This window comes from Myxine glutinosa, chromosome 1, assembly GCF_964187855.1.
Source record: "Myxine glutinosa chromosome 1, kmMyxGlut1.1, whole genome shotgun sequence".
NCBI classification, from domain to species: domain Eukaryota; kingdom Metazoa; phylum Chordata; class Myxini; order Myxiniformes; family Myxinidae; genus Myxine; species Myxine glutinosa.
In genome coordinates this window covers 232,818,514-232,837,574 of record NC_136261.1, presented here as the reverse complement: position 1 = coordinate 232,837,574, position 19,061 = coordinate 232,818,514, and the positions used below count along the sequence as shown (strand labels likewise).

At 43.7% G+C, this 19,061-nt stretch overlaps 1 protein-coding gene across 2 annotated transcripts in view; it reads right to left on the bottom strand.

The window, feature by feature from the left end:
* Positions 1–211: 211 nt before the first annotated feature.
* Positions 212–19,061, bottom strand: part of LOC137434989 (zinc finger SWIM domain-containing protein 6) — a 176,571-nt gene continuing 157,721 nt past the window's right edge. For both annotated transcript variants that reach the window (XM_068128297.2, XM_068128306.2), the window contains 2 exons: positions 7,632–7,713; positions 212–4,316 (listed from right to left, as the gene is read on the bottom strand). In XM_068128297.2, coding sequence (XP_067984398.1) covers positions 3,346–4,316; positions 7,632–7,713 — 1,053 coding nt within the window. In that variant the 3' untranslated portion in view covers positions 212–3,345. The remainder of the gene's footprint in view (positions 4,317–7,631; positions 7,714–19,061) is intronic.

The following is a 19,061-nucleotide window of genomic DNA, read 5'->3' as shown; positions in this document are numbered from 1 at the left end:
ACCGGCTCGGGCCTCGACTACCTGCACCTACAAGACACTGTTGCGACATGGGTGATCATCCTGCTTTTAACGCCCTCGGGGCTCTTTCGCTTGCATCAACGTGGTTCTTCAGGCAGCCTCGAGTGGACAAACACATCTGCAGTGTCTGGGCAAGATCTGCTGACGCATCGCTCCGCAATCCACCAAAACAACAATTCAAAAGGCAGAGGTGTCGCATTACAACATTTATATTTTATAAAACGGTTACAGTGTTACATAAATAAAATCAATATCACAGTGTAGCCATTTCCTACATTTATACAACGTGACAGTATACAGAATGTGTTGCAACTCAGGAGAGAATAAATAACGTGTAAATTCTAAATACAACAGAACATTTACAACTTTCAGTCACAACATAATCTAGGCATGCTTCTATGCAGGGTTAGGCCTCAAAGTTGTCTCTAGACTAGGACAACCATAGGCTCTAAAACAGAGCAACAATGATGAAAGGTTTTCTTTGAAATAATTTTTCACTTTTTATTTCCCCCAAATTGCAGGAAGAACGAAATGTCATTTATTTTATTTTTTTAGCAGTTTTTTTCAACTTTTGCTGATAGAGATATGTCAATCTAGACAACAGTGACAGCTTATGTTAAGTTCTTACAGACCATGGATTTATGTGAATAATAATTACCTGATCTTAAGAAAGCAGGGCGTCACAATTTAGTCGCCATACAAATTTAATGGCCGGAAAACCTGCTCCGCTGTTGTCAGCGAGTTTCCCTTCCACCAAACGTAGCTTGATTTTCTTCAATCCTTATATAGCCTTGATGCAAAACCTGTTGGGAACCAACTTTACAAACAAGAAAAGAATAACGACCAATAAAAAACACCGATAGCATCCTGGAACTTTGGGCACCTTTTGGATTAAAAAGAAAAACTCGAGACAGAAAATGGTAAGGTAAAAAGTAAAAGGACAAACAAGTAATAAAAATATATATCAAATGTCACCACTAAACACAGCATTTGCACAGTGAAAATATGTGGGTAGGGGAGAGGCGAACCGCACATGGAAGCTGCGGAGGTGCGTATATAAATCGTTACAACACTTATGGACTAGGCCGTAGAGTTGTGCAGGAGAAATGGCGGGCGGGATTGGGTGTGCGGGGAATAACGAGCAATTTTCTGCTGCAGACACCTGCGACATCCAAAGAAAGGTAGGTGTGTTGAGGTGCTGAGCTTCTTCTTTTTTTTTGGACACAAAACTGCTCCAACTAGTTAAAGCTGTCGCAACGAGCAGAGCGTAAAGGAGACTAGTGGAGAGATGCTCATTAATTTTCTCTCCCACCTTGCTCCAGTTTCCTTCGTTTAAACAAGACAATACTGTAATGTAGGCTGTGTAGAAGGTAACAGTCTGCGTGAAGCATGAGTGCACGCACAAGCAATGCGTACATACACACACACAAACACACACACACACACACACACACACACACACACACACGCACACACAGAGACTCTCACACACACCAGGTAGGTTAGCATGGTTATTGAGCAGAGAGCAGAGCTTTCCAAACTCTCAGCAGCCTGGCCCTCAGACATAAGAGCCCCGTCTGTCAAAAAACAAAACAAAACAAAAAAACAAAGAAAATATGAAAAGAAAATTAACGTCTGCATAGATAAACCATCTGCATTTTCCCTTCCTCCATGGTTCCAACCTTCCATCTTTTGCACAAACTGAATTCCAATCCCTCATCTGCACCCCAGCCTGACCCCACCAACCCACGTTTCATCGTTCATTTGTGTCAATCCTTCAAACCTCTGCTCTTCGCTGCACCTGCCACAGATTCAAGTATTTATTGAGAAACAGAATAAATTAATATACCTCTTTTACTTTACATTAATTACTTTCAGCATTTCGTCGACATTGCGGCATATTTACAAGTCTTTTTTTTTTCTTTCTAATGCACTGTTGCACAAGAGTTCTTCCCTGAGAAGGAATTTCACCCTCTGCTCGCCCACCCTCCCCTCAGAGTACAAGAAGTCCTGCCCCTCTTCCCCACCCACCCCCACACTGATACTGCCTTCTGCTGCTGCGCTCTATGGGAGGTTTAAAAATGTATCCTTTTCCCTATTTGCAATTCAAGTTAGGCATTGCAGTTTTGTGGATATTATGTCTTACGCACTCCTGTCGTTAAAGTCTACGGTTGCTTCGATTAAAGCCTTCTGCTTGTCGTCACAAAGGAGGTATTTTGAGACTATGCGGCGACCCTTAAGGAAACACTATGTATGAACTGTATACAAATCGTACGGGAATTGTACACAAATTGCATGCAAATCATATACGAGTTGTATCCAAGCTGTGCACAGAGTACAGTGATGGCATACAACACATATATAACTCTCCCATGAAGGGAAGTTTGGTTCCTTGCTTACAAAGCGAACGGCTTGAAGCCCGTGGAAGTTTTATTGTAAGAAAATTGTTTAGCGTCGTGAAATATTACCGTAAAAAAGTGAAGTGATGCAAAAAGCCATTCTGAAGAGGTTATCAATTGACAATCGTATTCTAGCATTAATTATCCTGCCGTCGTGTTTTTTTATTTCTTTTTTAAACGGAAGACTACCGTGGATGTCGAGGCACTGGAACCGAAAGGTAAAGGACGTGCTTTCTTTTTAAGGAGTGGAGAGCTTCAGATGAAGATCGCACTGACCAAGAAAATAAAAAAACAGGTAAAGGGCAGGTATGCAGCTAAACTGTGAGGCAGATTGTGGTTTGCGGTAATTCGGTCAAAAGCTCTTGCACCCGGAAAGACAATGTTAGGCCTACAAAAGCAGTTTGCTTGGCATAAGCTGTTTAAACTATTACTTTGTTTGTTTGTTTTTTCCCCAAAGAGAGGTGGTTTCTGTTCTTCGGGTCACCTTTCAAGTCACAAAAGACTTTGTAACCGTCCTCAGCTATCACAGTTACAGATAAGTATGAACACTCCTTGACGGTAAGCAAACCTCATGACTGGGGCCATTTCTTTTACGTGGACAGATCTTGTTCCACACGAGTGATCGAAGGTGATGCTCTTCATAGACTTTGATGGTGCAAAGAGTTAGCGTCATAATAGATACGATTGTGGAAACATAACATAGTCAAAAGAAATAAAAACAGCAAGAAGGGAAGGACTGACTCCCTACGAACGTACTAGGCGCAAGGTCTAGTCAGCTTCCTCACTCCACCACTTTCCCTACACCACCTCCCACATTCCTTCGCTTCTCGAGCTATATTGCTGCCCAAGGGTCTTTGGCACGTTCAGCGTCCTGGTCTCTCAGCCCGATTTTCACCGGGGTTGCAGAGGAATGTGTCCTGTCCAATGCTTAGCCAAACCGCTCACGTACCAGGAGCATCAACTTTTTCTTTCCTTTGTACGTCTGCTTTAGGCCGTCAAGGAACTGGGCAAACTGCGCATGCCCATCAGGCGCCAACAGGAAGGCCTCACGTGCCTTTGCGAGAAACTCAACAAATTCGCCATAGTGTCGTGGGGATATATGGGTAAGGCGAGAATGAGCAGTGCTCACATATGCTGAAAGCGTTGCATCCAGCAGTTGCCGCAGTGGCCCACTTTTCTCGGCAGCTGCCGCAATGGCAGACTTACCACCTGCACTACCGTTCCCGTTGGCCGCTGCTGCTGCTGCGGCTGCAGCGGCCCGGCCACGAGTTGGTGGTCCTCCCAAACCACTACCGGCTCCTGTTACTCCCCCAGGACTCGCCAGTCCTGGAAGGCTTGCAGCACACCGCCGGAGAATGTCAGATAATACAGTGGCACACTGCACACCTTTTACTACAAGTGGGATCATGGCAGCAAGTTCGTGTTTACCCAGTGAATGGCTGAGTGCACAAGCCCAGAGAACATCATTGATAGCTGGATGTGTGTCCTGGTTATATGCAAGACTCAGCTGTGCCATGGCAAGTGTTGCGAGCTTGTATGCCCGCAAAGGGTACCCCCGGTGCTCCATGTATCTCGCAACAGTGAAGAGCTGAGCATGTCCCATTCCAGCCCCTGCCCCTGAAGCTGCATCCAGTACAATCTGGTAGGCCGTTTCAAAAGCTACAGGGTCTTTTTCACAAAGGGTCAATGCTGAAAGGGCGCAGCTCTGTGGGTCCTTCATTGCACACTGAAGTGCAAGTGTGCGTGCGCATTGGGCCAGTTCCTCACGCTGCCCATAGTCTAGGCTGAGACGCAGTGCTGTGGGTGGTGAAAGAACACTCGTGGCAACGAGACTCGTCGCCTCGATAGGTGTGAAGAGTGTGTACCAGCTCTGCATTATACTCATCAGTGCACACACCCCTGCATGGTAGACAAACAGGAGAAGGAGAAACAAAGAGGTTTACTTTTTTGTGCATATCAAAATGGAGTTCCTTTCTAGGGTTATCTTGACAACATGCAAATGAGATAATACATTTAAATGATCAGATTAATGAAAGATGTAGCAAGTCTTGGTGAAGAAAGACAAATGGTGTTTGATAGTGAGGATGATTGTTAGACACCAACAACGGCCATGCTTTTCCTCCAATACCAAAAAAACAATGGATAAATTATAATTGGCGTTAATTTGTTGTTGTTTTTTCAATAAGTAAAATACAATAATACAATCTCATATTTTCTAAGTACAGTGTCTATTGCAATCATAAGGCAGACAGGTTTAAGGTCTTGCAATCTACCTCCACTTCAAATCTTCGCTTGCTCCATCCACCCACCATGCAACCACTGGGCTGAACATACATGCTCCACCAAAAGTCACAATCTCATCCACCCAGCTGGACTATTTAATTTCACTTTTTCTAATCTATGGAGCAGGTTCTGCCTCATTCGGCCTTTCAATTTATCAAGGTGACCGTTAAATGCCACTTGTGCCTTGAAATAAATGTCAAACCTTTATCTTTTTGACTCTATGTAGCCTTTCCTGTGGTTTGCCCTGGGTGACTTGACTTCATCTTTTCCCTGTTGTTGGTTTACTCCCCTGGCATTTATTTGGTGTTTAGCTCTTCCATGAGGCCTGATAGCTGTATTAAAAGTGAAGGAAAAAGTGAAAGAGCTTGTTTGTTTTTGAGAAGGGGGATGGAGGTGACAGTTACAAAATATGAGAATGTTTACAAATAGGGTTGTGCATTAATGGTGCTTCTATATGGGCACACTGCTCACACTGTCGAGATAACAGGTTCAAATATCATAAACTATAAATGTTCTTGTAATTCATATTAAAGTACAGTGATGTAACTTAATGTCCTACACAGTATTCAGCTATACATTTCAGTTCAGATATACAGTGCCCTCCAATAGTATTGGAACAATGAAGTCAAATTTGTTATTATTGTTATATACTCAAGAATTTTGGATTTGACATCAAAAGATGAATAAAAGGCAAGACAATAGAAGGTCAGATTTCATTTCTTGGTATTTCTATGTATGCATATATATTTATTTTACCATTGTAGAACAATAACATTGTTTATGTTCAGTCACCCCATTTTAGGAAAGCACAAGTATTGGAACAAAGACTGACAGATGCTTCTTGTTGCATTAATTGTTCACACGTAAAAGGGCTATGAATGTCTAGTCTTGGGTTTAGCCTTTGCTTTTTCCCTGGGAGTCTGCCTTTGGAGTCAGTAGGCCTAAACCAACATGAAGACCAGAAAACTGTCTATGAAAGAAAAGCAAGCAATGTGAAAGCTGAAATAATAGAACAATTCAATGAGAACCATAGCACAAAACTTCGGCAGAGCAAATACAATTTGGAATATCTTGAAAAAGAAAGAAAATAAACCACTCGTTTACTTAACAATAGACAACGGCCAGGTCGGTCAAGAAAAACAACTGAAGTTGATGACAGAAAAACCATCAGAGCTGTGAAGAAAACCATAAAACAACTGTCAGTGACATCACCAACAACCTACAGAGTGCAGGGGTGAAAGTATCATAATCTACCGTTTGCAGAAGACTTTTACAACAGAATTACAAATGCTACACCGCAAGATGCAAACGTATCATCAGCACCAAAAATAGAAAGGCCAGATTAGAATTTGCCAAGAAGTAGAATGTGCGCCAGGAGAGTTCTGGAACAACGTTTTATGGACAGATGAGACCAAGATAAACCTTTACCAAAGTGATGGAAAGGGGAGCGTGTGGAAAAAGGAAGGAACTGCATATGATCCAAAGCATTCTACCTCATCTGTGAAGCATGATGGAGCTTGCATATCATGTATCACATAAGCTGTATCACTGCATATCATGGTTTGGGCTTGCATGGCTGCCTCTGGAATTGGCTCATTCAACTTTATTACCTTCGCAAAAGCGGAAGGTTATGTTTTGATCGCTGTGTATTTATTTGTATGTCTGTGTGTGTGTGTGTGTGTATGTTATTCGCATAACTCAAAAAGTATTCAACCGAATTGCATGAAATTTGGTGGGATGATTGGTTATTATACGGGACACATTTGATTAGATTTTGGGAGCAATCGGGTCAAAGGTCAAGGTCAAGGTCACGAAAAGGTCAAAATCGTATTTTTACCATAGCGCGGTCAATTTTTATCCAATTGGCATGCAACTAATGCCAAAATGTTCAGAATTCAATGCCCGATCTTGTGATATACGACATGACCCAGTGAAGACATTACCCTTGTTAGCGGTTGGGGGTCAAAGGTCAGGGGGGTCACGACCTTGCAAAATGTGCGTTTTTTGTCATAACTCGGTCAATTCTTATCCGATTTGCATGAAATCAGCACCAAACTGTTCACTGTTCTGTTCCCTACACTCCCATGCCAAGTACAGAACAGTAGCTGCGGCGAAGGTATGCGCTCTACCGAGTGCCCGTTCTAGTTGATGATGTAACTAATGATGGCAGCAGCAGAATGAATTCAGAAGTATGCAGAAACATTTTGTCTGCCTATGTACAAGAAAATCCCTCCAAACTCATTGTGCGGCACGCTTCACCATGCAGCAAAACAATGCCACAGTACACACTGCCAAAGCAACCAAGGAGTTCATCAGGGGAAAACGTGGAAGGTTTTGGACTGGCCAAGTCAATCTCCTGATTTAAATCCAATGGAGCATCCATTTCACTTGCTGAAGAGGAGACTAAGGTCAGAAACCCCCAAAAACAAACAACAACTGAAAATGGCTGCAGTAAATGCTTGGCAAAGCATCTCAAAGGAAGATACCAATAGTTTGATGATGTCAATGGGTCACAGACGCGATAGTTATTGCATTCAAGGGATATTCAACTGTACACTAACTATTATATGACTTTAATTTACTTTAAATGAATATGTTCTAATACTTCTGCTCACCTAAAATGTGGGGATTGAACATAAAAAGTGTTGTTATTCTACAATGGTAAAACATAAATGCATATAAATACCAAGAAATAAAAGCTGACCTTCTGTACTCTAGCCTCATATTCATCTTTTGATGTCAAATCCAAATTTGAGTATATAGCAATAATAACAAATTTGACTTCACTGTTCCAACTTATGGAGGGCACTGTATGTACAAGCTACACCATGACCATTGCATTAAAAAAAAAAAGACAAGCAAATGTTAAATGTTTGCAAGGCAAGGCCAGAAACAACAAAGAGTATGCAGGCGAATTATTAAGTCACCCACCAACTTCTGTTGCACACGTTACAAGCCATCGCACCATTTCCCTTCGTCGCCAGTTCATGGTGGAGAGGGTCATTCGCATTACCTGTAGAATCAAAGTGGGAATTTTGTCAACATTGCATCATCAACTCCAGAAATCAAGCTGAGATTAATACTCGAATGCGATCTCATATAATTAATACTCGAATGCGATCTCATATGGTTAATATTCGAATGCGATCTCATATGGTTAATACTCGAATGCGATCTCATATGATTAATACTCGAATGCGATCTCATATGATTAATACTCGAATGCGATCTCATATGGTTAATACTCGAATGCGATCTCATATGGTTAATACTCGAATGCGATCTCATATGATTAATACTCGAATGCGATCTCATATGATTAATACTCGAATGCGATCTCATATGGTTAATACTCGAATGCGATCTCATATGATTAATACTCGAATGCGATCTCATATGGTTAATACTCGAATGCGATCTCATATGGTTAATACTCGAATGCGATCTCATATGGTTTATACTCGAATGCGATCTCATATGGTTAATACTCGAATGCGATCTCATATGGTTAATACTCGAATGCGATCTCATATGGTTAATACTCGAATGCGATCTCATATGGTTAATACTCGAATGCGATCTCATATGGTTAATACTCGAATGCGATCTCATATGGTTAATACTCGAATGCGATCTCATATGGTTAATACTCGAATGCGATCTCATATGGTTAATACTCAAATGCGATCTCATATGGTTAATACTCGAATGCGATCTCATCTATCTATAATTCCAGTAATCTCTGTGTGTATGTCCGTGTGTCTGTCTGTGACCGCTGTTTCTCGACAACCACGGGTCCGATATACTTGAAACTTGCCAGGTATATTGCTGGGGACCCGAGGATGTGCCTTTTCAAGGTTTCATATTAATCGGACAAGTAGTTACCGAGCTATGTCCAAAAAACGATTCCACCAATCAGAGAGCAGCGAGCTATCACGTGTGCCGAACGTGCCGAACAGACTCTGCCTCGGACGGCACATTTGAGAGCGTATTCATTTATTTCACGTTGGCAAACTATGTTGGCGTTAAACTATGTTTTAAAACTAATTAAAACTAATTTGCGATTCTTTCGCTTTCCTGCGCGTTTGTGCACGCTATGGCGATTTCTTTACCAAACTCCGCAAGCCGTTCGCTTTGGACCAAACCATTTCATGTAAATAGAGGGGGGGGATTGTCACCGTACTCGCAAGCCGTTCGCTTTGGACCAAACCATTTCATGTAAATAGAGGGGGGGGATTGTCACCGTACTCGCAAGCCGTTCGCTTTGGACCAAACCATTTCATGTAAATAGAGGGGGGGGATTGTCACCGTACTCGCAAGCCGTTCGCTTTGGCTTTGCGAATGGACCAAACCATTTCATGTAAATAGAGGGGGGGGGGGGATATAATTTTAGATATATATATAGTACGGGCATGCCCTAGTATGGTTAATACTCGAATGCGATCTCATATGGTTAATATTCGAATGCAATCTCATATGGTTAATATATGGGATCACGGATCACGGATCACGGATCTTTGGCGAGATCACGGCGAGGTCACGTCTTTTCGAAGCTGTTCCATGCGCTCACACTTTCGAAGCTAAGTGATCTTTCTCAATTGTGTTTTTGTCGAGACTGTATCTATCTTTCGGTGTATGTACCTAAAGCGTATCTTTTGGAAAATTTTCGGTGCTAATTTTTCGTACATGTATACACAATCGTCGGTTAATGCATATCGAGTATTCTGCGGCCTAGTACTCGTAGGCTTTGGCTACCGTACCGTCTCCGACCTTGTGGTTTTGTTTTTCTCTCAGCGATTCGTCGAATGCGCTGCAATTATTTTCGTTCTCTGTTTCGTCCCAGTCGTTCACCCCATACCTCCTTGTTTAATATCTCTACTCAAAAAAAAAAAAAAAAAAAAAAAATTATATATATATATTTCCTTCCCAGGTCTTATTCGTTTATTTGTTGTTCTTATTTGTTCGTTCGTTCTTCGTTCGCGATCACGTGGTTAGAAATGTATAATCTCTCCCCTGAACAACTATTTTCTCTCATATATTATAACACCCTTTTCTTCTTTTCCTACAAAAGGATGCTTTCGTCTTGCTCACCAAATCTATTCATTCCAAAAAATATATATAATACCATCTCTCACAGTTCCTCCTTTCTACATTCCCTAAACTATCCAGAACTCCACCCCTCCTTCAGTGTCCTCAAACGTATTTTTGACTCGAAGGTCTCAAACTCATTTTGCAAAAAATGTTCGTTTCCCATGAATCGTACACTTTTCAAAATCCAATCTCACCCCTCCCCTACAAATCCTCCCCATCACCCATCCCTTTCAAATCTCCCCCCTTGCCCCTTCCCTCCCCTCCCTCCTAAACTCCCCCCACACCCCTCCCCTCCGAGACTCTCCCCCGCTCCTCCCCTCCTAGACTCCCCTCTCAACCCTCCTCAAAGCATCCTCCCTGCTTCTTCCCCCTTCCAACTTTCACCTTCATCTCCCCCAACATTCTGCCTCGCTCTTCCCCCTCCTCAAATAACACCACACTGTGCCTCACCCAATCTCCATCAAACCTTTTGTCCGCCCCATTCTTCCCTTTCTCCAAGCTATTCTGAAATCTCTGACACACCTTCAACAGCTCTCCCTACCTCTTCCTCCTCTTCCACATCTTACCCTACCCCTCCCCCCCCCCTGTTCTGGACCCAATGCTGCCCCTTCCTCTTCATTAACGGTATGGACCTCAAACATCCGGGGCCTTCGCTCAAACTTGACTGATCTCTCCATACAGGTTGCTTCTGACAAACCAGATGTGATCTGCTTAACAGAAACATTCCTCCTTCATGATGTCTCTGATGCCTTGGTATCTCTCCCAGGTTACTCCCTCCTCCGGTATGATAGACCTGAGCCTCGTCCTGGAGGTGGGGTTGCTATCTTTATAAAAAACTCTCTTCCTCACTCGCCCTCCACTGCCCTCTCTCCACCCCACCCCCAGGAATACCTTTGGGTACGGCTTCCCCTTCGCTCCCACCTTTTGTTCATATGTGTGTTGTACCGTCCACCAAACAGCGATGACTCCATCTACATCTCGCTGTCTGATAATATGGACCAACTTCGATCTACCCATCCCAACTCTCTCTTCCTCATATGTGGTGATTTCAATTGTCACCATGCCAGTTGGCTGGGTGTGGGTACCTCTCTCACCCGCCATGGCTCTTCAGCAAACTACTTCTGCGACTCACTGGGACTGACACAATCTGTCAATTTCCCGACCCGGATCTCAGTCAACGGAGCATCTTCTCTTCTGGATTTGGTTATGACAAACTTCCCTGAAAATGTCTGCTGCTCTTCTTCTGCTCCAATCGGCTCATCTGATCATGTGCTTGTCAAAGTGGACATCTCTCTGACCATTCTCAGAGAGCCTCCTCAGCGTCGACGAGTCTGGCATTTCACTCAGGCCAACTGGCACAGTCTTCAAGCAGCCATCAACCATCTGGACTGGTCTCCCATCTCTACCGCCTCTGACATCAACTCATCCTGGGAATTCTTTCAAAGTAAATTGCTCTCTCTCATGCACAGATTTATCCCATCTCGTCTTCAGTTGTCATACCCTTCCTCCCGTCCATGGTACACGGAATCTAGTGGTGAGGCTGTTGCCCTGAAACAACTTGCTTTCGTCTCCTGGAAAGCAAATCCAACGGAAGGAATCTCATTTCCTTTCACAAAACCCGAAACAAGTGTGTGTCCACCCTCAGGAGAGCCAGGAAACAATATCTCATCGTTCTCAAGACCGAACTCACTTATCTGTCTCCCTCTTCCAAATCCTGGTGGCGTCTGGTCAAATCTGTTTCTGGTGTTTGTTCCCCCTCCATCCCCTCCCTCACCTCAAATGGCTTAACGGCTGACTCCGCACGTGAAAAAGCTGAATGCCTCAACTCTGTGTTTGCCTCTAAATCTTGTGTCCCAAACCCATCCCTCTCTGTACCCACCGTACCCAGTCGTACCCAGCTGCTCCTGGACTCTGTGTCCTTTCCTCCTGACAAGATGGAAAAGTTTCTGTCAACCCTCGACTCTGATTCTGCAACTGGTCCTGACGGCATCAGCCCACGGGTCCTAAAATCATGTTCTTCTGCTCTTTCACTCCCTCTTTCTGTTCTCTTCACCCTCTCTTTTGCTCAAGGTCATCTGCCATCTGCTTGGAAATCAGCCAACATCACCGGTTTGCACAAAAAGGTGCAAAAACAGATCCCAGCAACTACAGACCAATCAGCCTTCTCCCAATTATCAGCAAAGTCATGGAATCCATCATTGCTTCAGATATTAAATCTTTCCTCTTCTCCAATGGCTTGATCTCTGATCATCAATTTGGTTTCAGACCTGGTCACTCTACTCTGGACATGCTGCTTCTGCTTTCTCAACAATGGATGGAGGTCCTCAATGCCAAACAGGAAATTAGAGCTGTCTCCCTTGACATTTCACGTGCCTTCGATACGGTCTGGCACCCTGCTCTGCTCACCAAACTCTCCTCCTTTGGTATCCATGGAAATCTCCACGCATGGCTGGCGGACTTCCTCTCTGGTCGTAGTCAACGTGTGGCCCTGAATGGGTTTCTCTCATCTCCTCTTCCTGTTCAGGCTGGAGTTCCCCAAGGTAGTGTTCTGGGCCCTTTGCTTTTTCTGGTCTTCATCAATGATCTCTCTGACTCTCTTGAAAATCCTCTCTATCTCTTTGCTGACGACTCTACTCTCTGTCGCTCCATTCCTCATCCCTCAGATCGGCAGTCTGCAGCCTCCTCACTCTCTGCAGACCTGGACAAAATCACAGACTGGTCAAACAAGTGGAACATGTCTTTCAATCCTGACAAATCTCACACTCTTACAATGTCTCTCCGAAAGGACCGACTGGACAACCCTCCCATCTACTTTCTCAACAATCCTCTCCAAGAAGTTCTGTCGCTCAAGCTTTTGGGTCTCACTATCTGCCATGATCTTTCTTGGGAAAACCACATTTCCAAGCTGGCCTCCAAAGCCAGTCGCCGACTGGGCATCCTCCGTCGTGCGAAGTCCTTCCTTGGCACACCTGAGCTACTCACCACATACAAGGCTTTCATCCGCAGCTCAATGGAATACTGTTCCCCCCTCTGGGCTGGTGCTCCTGCCTCACACCTTGCTCGGCTTCACGCTGTTGAGGCGAAAGCTTTCTGAATCATTGGAATCTCCTGCGATGTAGTCAACACCGAGGGCCTTTCACTCACTCACCGCAGGCAGGTTGGTGGTCTTTCTGTCTTCTACCGACTCCTCTCCGGCCTTGCTCCCCCAGCTCTCTCTGTGCTCTGTCCCCCCAATATTCCTTCAGGTCGCACAAGATCTGCCTGCAACCCTCTTATGGTTAAACTGCCAAAGTCTAGGCTCTCTGCTCACCTTCACTCTTTCATTCCCCTTTTCTCTCGCCTCTGGAACAAACTCCCCCACTCCCTTCAATCCCACTCCTCCCTCCAGGTCTTTAAAACAGCTGTTCACCATCATCTCTTATCTTCCCCCATCGAAAACCTTGATCTTTTCTACCCCCGGTAATTCACCCCAGAGTCCTTGCAGTGTTCATATGTTTTATTCCTCTCCCACCTCCCCCCAAGTCCTCCCGATGTCCCTGCTCTCAAATGTTGTGTTTGTGTCCTTCCCCCTCTTCCCCCTCTCTTTTGTGTCCTTCCCCCTCTCTCCCCATCTTGTCTGCCGCTCCCCTTGTTTTTTGTGTTTTGTGTGTCGGTTTGTCTTTTTGTGTGATTAATGTTAGCTCTTTCACGAGCCTCGATCTTGTATACAAAAAAAAAAAAAAAAAAAAAAGCGATAAAAGCAATGAAGAGTAGAAAAGCGGGAGGGCCGACGGGAGTTGTGGGAGATATGTTGAAGGCAGCAGGAAGTTGGGGTGTGAAGAGAATGACAGAGATCTGTAATCTGGTGGTGAAAGAAGGCCACATTCCAGTGGATTGGAAACTGAGTACCCTCGTCCCTCTATACAAGGGGAAAGGTGACCCTCTGGAGTGTGGCTCGTACCGAGCGATAAAGTTATTGGAGCATGGAATGAAGGTATTGGAAAGGGTGTTGGAGAGGAGGATAAGGAAGAAGGTGAAGATCGACGAAATGCAGTTTGGATTTATGCCAGGAAGAGGAACGACAGACGCGCTCTTTATTGTGAGGCAGTTGCAGGAGAAGTACATGGAGAAGAGGAAGAAGTTGTTTCTTGCGTTTGTTGATCTGGAGAAAGCATTCGATAGGGTTCCACGCAAAGTATTGACATGGGCATTGAGGAAGTTAGAAGTGGAGGAACGGTTGATTGGAGTCGTGATGGCAATGTACAAAAGAGCGCGCACAGCTGTATAGACGAAGGACGGGAACAGTGGTGAGTTTGAGGTGAAGGTGGGAGTGCATCAGGGGTCGGTACTAAGTCCACTACTATTTGTAGCTGTGATGGAGGTGCTGGCGCAGAGCGTAAAGGAGGGTTTACCGTGGGAGTTGTTGTATGCAGATGATCTGGTGTTGATTGCGGAAAGTATGGATGAACTGAAGGAAAAGATGAACAAGTGGAAGGAATGTATGGAGACAAAAGGTCTGAAGGTGAATATAGGAAAGACGAAGGTGATGGCAAGTGGTAAAGCATGTGGTGAGGTGGAAAGAACTGGGAAGTGGCCATGTGCTGTGTGCAGGAAGGGTGTCGGAGTGAACTCCATTCAATGTACAATGTGCGCTGAGTGGGTTCATCAAAAATGTAGTGGTCTGAGAGGGTCATTAACCAGTGTGGCAGCTACATTCAAATGTAAGGTGTGCACAAAGGGAGCTGCAGATGGAGGAAATGTTGAGTTGGATCTTGGAGACGGCATGAAGCTGGAAGGTGTGAAAACATTTTGCTACCTCAGAGACATGCTGAATGGAGAAGGTGGATCAGACTCGGCAACGGTTGCTCGAGTGAGATGTGCATGGAAGAAGTTTCGGGAACTGAGTGACGTGCTGATGAGGAGGGGAGTGTCGTTGAAGCTGAAGGGAAAGGTGTATGCTGCATGTGTGAGAAGTGTTATGATTTATGGGAGCGAGACATGGGTCATGATCATGAATGTGGAGCAGCAACGAAGGCTAGAAAGGGTGGAAATGCGAATGGTTCGGTGGATGTGCGGAGTATCGTTGAGAGAGAGGAAGACAAATGATGAATTGCGAAAGATGATGGGAATAGAGCCTGTGATTGATGCTGTGAAGAGGAACAGGTTGAGATGGTTTGGTCATGTGTTGAGGAAGGATGAAAGTGACTGGTTGAGAAGAGTGATGGAAATGAATGTAGAAGGAAGTAGAGGACGGGGAAGACCGAGAAAGACTTGGCTAAAGATGGTGGAAGAAGAAATGCGGGCAAGGGGGTTAACAAGGAGAGATGCAGAAAATATGGCAAAATGGAGAAGATTGTCATGGGGACCGCAAGGCTAACCCCCGCTCTAGCAGGGAAAATGGCCTCAAAATGCATGTTGTTGTTGTTGTACAGTGAAACCCCTTATTGGCTCATCCTCATTTCCTCATTGTTACATTTAAACCCAGAAGCCGATTTTGCTTTCCTTGCTGGCTTTCTTGCCGGAAACGAAACAACATTTACCGCTGTTAATGGTGCAGTTTCAACTTTACAAAAAATAGTTATGAACCAGAAATGTGCGTTACAAAGACATGTGTTTGTATCCTCTTTGTCCATATAAAATATTAACCATCTTCTCACGTATTTTTTGCCAATCTTATGGAGAAATAGTGTTCAACAGTCGAGGGTGCGAATTGACTTGATAGGTCCAAACGTCCCGCTATTTCCTTTATTTTTGATCATGAGTGACCATAGAACAACTCAGGCTAAATAAAAGTGACCATTTCTTTTCAAAAAGTTTTTTGTTTTTTTAATTAAAGAAAGTTCCTTGAAAAGTTTTAAAAAGAGAGAGAGGGTGGGGGCCCCAAGGTTGTTTGCCTTGGGGCCCGTGCTGGCTCTCGACGTGCCTGCTGGTATGTGCAGGGCAACAACGGAAGAATAAATGAACTGATGACAACGAGGTTCTCTCCTCCCCATGCTTACATAATCAGGGTTGGCATCGGCAGAATTAATATTAATGGTGCAAAAAACACATTTTAAAAACTTAAATTGAGAAACCTAACTACAAAAACTCTGTCGTTAACAATTCAGAGGATCAGACAGACAGATGAGACATTTTCCCAGAAATCTCTTGAGCAACAAATATCGACTTTCACTGGCCTTTTAAACTTATTGTGTGATCAAACCAAACAACGTGGAAACATTATGTATCTGTCCTATTATCTGGTCTCTCACCATCCTCCAGAGACTGGTGGAAGCTGGTCAGGTCTGTCTCTAAAGCACATTCCCCTTTCATTCCTTCCCTCCTGAATGACAATCTTACTGGACTCTACTCAGGAAAATGCAGAGTTATTGAACTCTGTCTTCACCCAGAAGGATAAGGTTCCGAATCTGCCCCTTATACTGACACTTTCCCTCTGTTATAGAATGTTCTCGCCAGCTGTGGACTTCCCTCAACTTCCCTCTACTTCCCGCCCCTTCCATACTGGAGAAGTTTCTTACCAAGCTCAACATTTTTTCTGCAAACGGTCCTGATGGTATAAGTGCTCTAATCCTCAGGAACTATTCATACCCTCTTCTCTCCTCTCCTCTCTCTTCAGGTTCTTCTCAGATGTGCAACTTCCTAAATTTTGGTAAATTACAAAAATCACTCCTATACATAGAGGTGATTCCAAAAGTGATCCCCTCATCTACCAAGCTGCCATCCTTCTCCCCATCGTAAGCAAAATAATGGAGTCACATCATTCCTTGTGGCCGACCTCAGGAATGATCTCTTCCCTAACTCACTGTTGTTTGACAACCAGTTTGACTTTTGATCTGTCTATTCCTCCATGAATGGGTTACTCCTCCTGACACAGCAGTGAATGGATACCCTGAACCAAAAGCAAGAGGTAAGGGCCATCTCTCTGGATCTCTTTTGATATTTGACATTCTGGCATGAAGCCTATTTCTAAATGGTATTCAGGATCAATTGCCGTTTGATTTCCTCAATGAGAGCAAACAGTAGGTGGCACTTGAAGGTGTCCTTTCCTACAATCTTTACATTCAGGCTGGGGTCCTACAAGGTGGTGTCTTAGGACCAACATTATTTGATTTATATCAATGACGTGTCAGATTCTCTTGAAAACCAACTTTATTATTTTGCCGTTACTGGTGGGCGGATGCACAATGCCCCATCCATTGTACATCACTGTTGTGTTAAAGGCCGGCCACTGCTGAATGTTTTGAGACATGGACAAGATAAGCAGTGCTGGTCGGCTACTTGGAGTGCGGCGTTAATCAGCAAGTCCTACGCTCCTACACTCTCCACAATGATCAAAATTGAGATGTTGATTTCAAAAGTTGAGTCGAGCAAAATGAGGTACGAGTGTTAACGTTGTAGTTACACTTTACAGTCCATGGAACGATCTCATAGTACGAGCAGTTTCTGGCTCCGTCTCGTTAACGTATGCACAAGCTCTCAACACATTAACGTATGCAAATGTACAAGTGGTGTCGAAAAGGAGGGGATTTCAGTAGCTGGACATATAAGAGGCAAAGTAAATCAGCGAGAGAAGGAGTGGAGATGAAGAGCCAATCACCAGTGCTTTGATGAATACAGCGCAATGCCGGTGTGTTTGTGTATCGCTTGTGTTTTATCTCTGAAATAATTTTGGCCTCCACCTGAGTGCTGGTTGGAATGTGATCAATCAAAGAATCTTGGGTTATGTGACAGTATGTAAACAACTTGACATTTCCTATATGAGCCTCAGCTGACGTGGAGACCCCTCATTCTTGGCACTGATGTCTTCAGCTGATACGATAGCCAAAGCCAAACCAGCTTTGACCCTTCCTCAGCGACATGTCCAGATGGTATCCGTGTCCATATTCTCAAATTCTGCTCCGCTGCTTTTGTTTCTGCTCTGCTCTCTACACATTGTCCTTCACATTAGGCTGCCTACAATGTGCTTGGATGTCAGAAAACATCACTCCAAAATACAAAAGGGTGTAAAGACAGATACATCCAACTACATATCATCAAGGTAACTTCCAGTTGTAAGCTGTCCTGAAATCAATCATCACAGGTGAGATTGAGTCATCACTTTTCTCAAATGGTCTGATTTTGATGAAGTTTTGATGCCATCCTGGTCACCCAACTTTAAATTTGATGATGCTTCTCTCTCAAAAATAGATGAAGTGCTTGAATCTTAAACAAGTCAGGATAGGGTTTCTGGACATGTCACTTCCCTCGCACATCACGTCTAATTCTGGGGGGATTACCTCGTCTGCAATTTTGGGGGAATTAACCCATCTATAAGGTTAAGGATGACTTGGTAATTCAACTTTACCGAAAGCAATGATGAAATGTAAACAGAGCAATTTAACGACTGAATGAAGTCCCACACACCTGTTAAATCCTTCATGTATTCAATAAACACGTCCTGAAATAGGTCACTTTGGAGTGTGATTTATATCACATTCCCAATCATTTTTTCATTATGGAGTTATGCACAAAAGTACGGTGTACAACGTGACGTTTCATAAAACCTCGCCCAGATATTTCAATAGGGAAATGGGTTTTCTGAAGTCTTTCGTAAAGGTACCTGACAACACTCTCCATAAACTAGATGGTATTCATAGAATACTTACCCTGCGCAGTCAACTTGGTGCGAGCCAACTCTTCTGTTTTTGAACGGTTTTTTTCTTTGATTCAATATGGCTGCCAGACCAAGTTAGCGATTACATCATAAATTTTATATTCTCCAATATAATTGTTGTGTAGATCATGCTCCATAAATTTCAAACTGATCAGACTAAGCACTGTCCCTATCGAATTATGTCATAATTATGGCACCAATGACGTCATTGTTAACAACACTTATTTTCCATGCGGAATTCTTAACAATGAGCCACGTTTCAATTTTTTTTGGAGATATAGAGGCTTTGGAGCGGTTTTGGAGATATAGGTGTGCAACGTTGTTCGGTTTTTCCAGGCGCCTGTACCACATGACCTATAGTCATAATTATCATTAAAATATTCTACAGGAGGAAGCGCTCCTGTGGTGAAAATTTCATGTCAATCGGACCAGCAATTACAGAGAAAAAAAAATTCATACTGATCGAATCAAGCATTGTACTTGTTGAATTATGACATCATTATAAAGGTACCTATGACATCATTAACATATCTTTTTCCCCATGAGGAGTACTTGACAATGAGCCACATTTCTATTTTTTCCATGGAGCAGTTTTGGAGATATAGAGGTGCAACGTTTTTTATTTTTCCAAGATGATG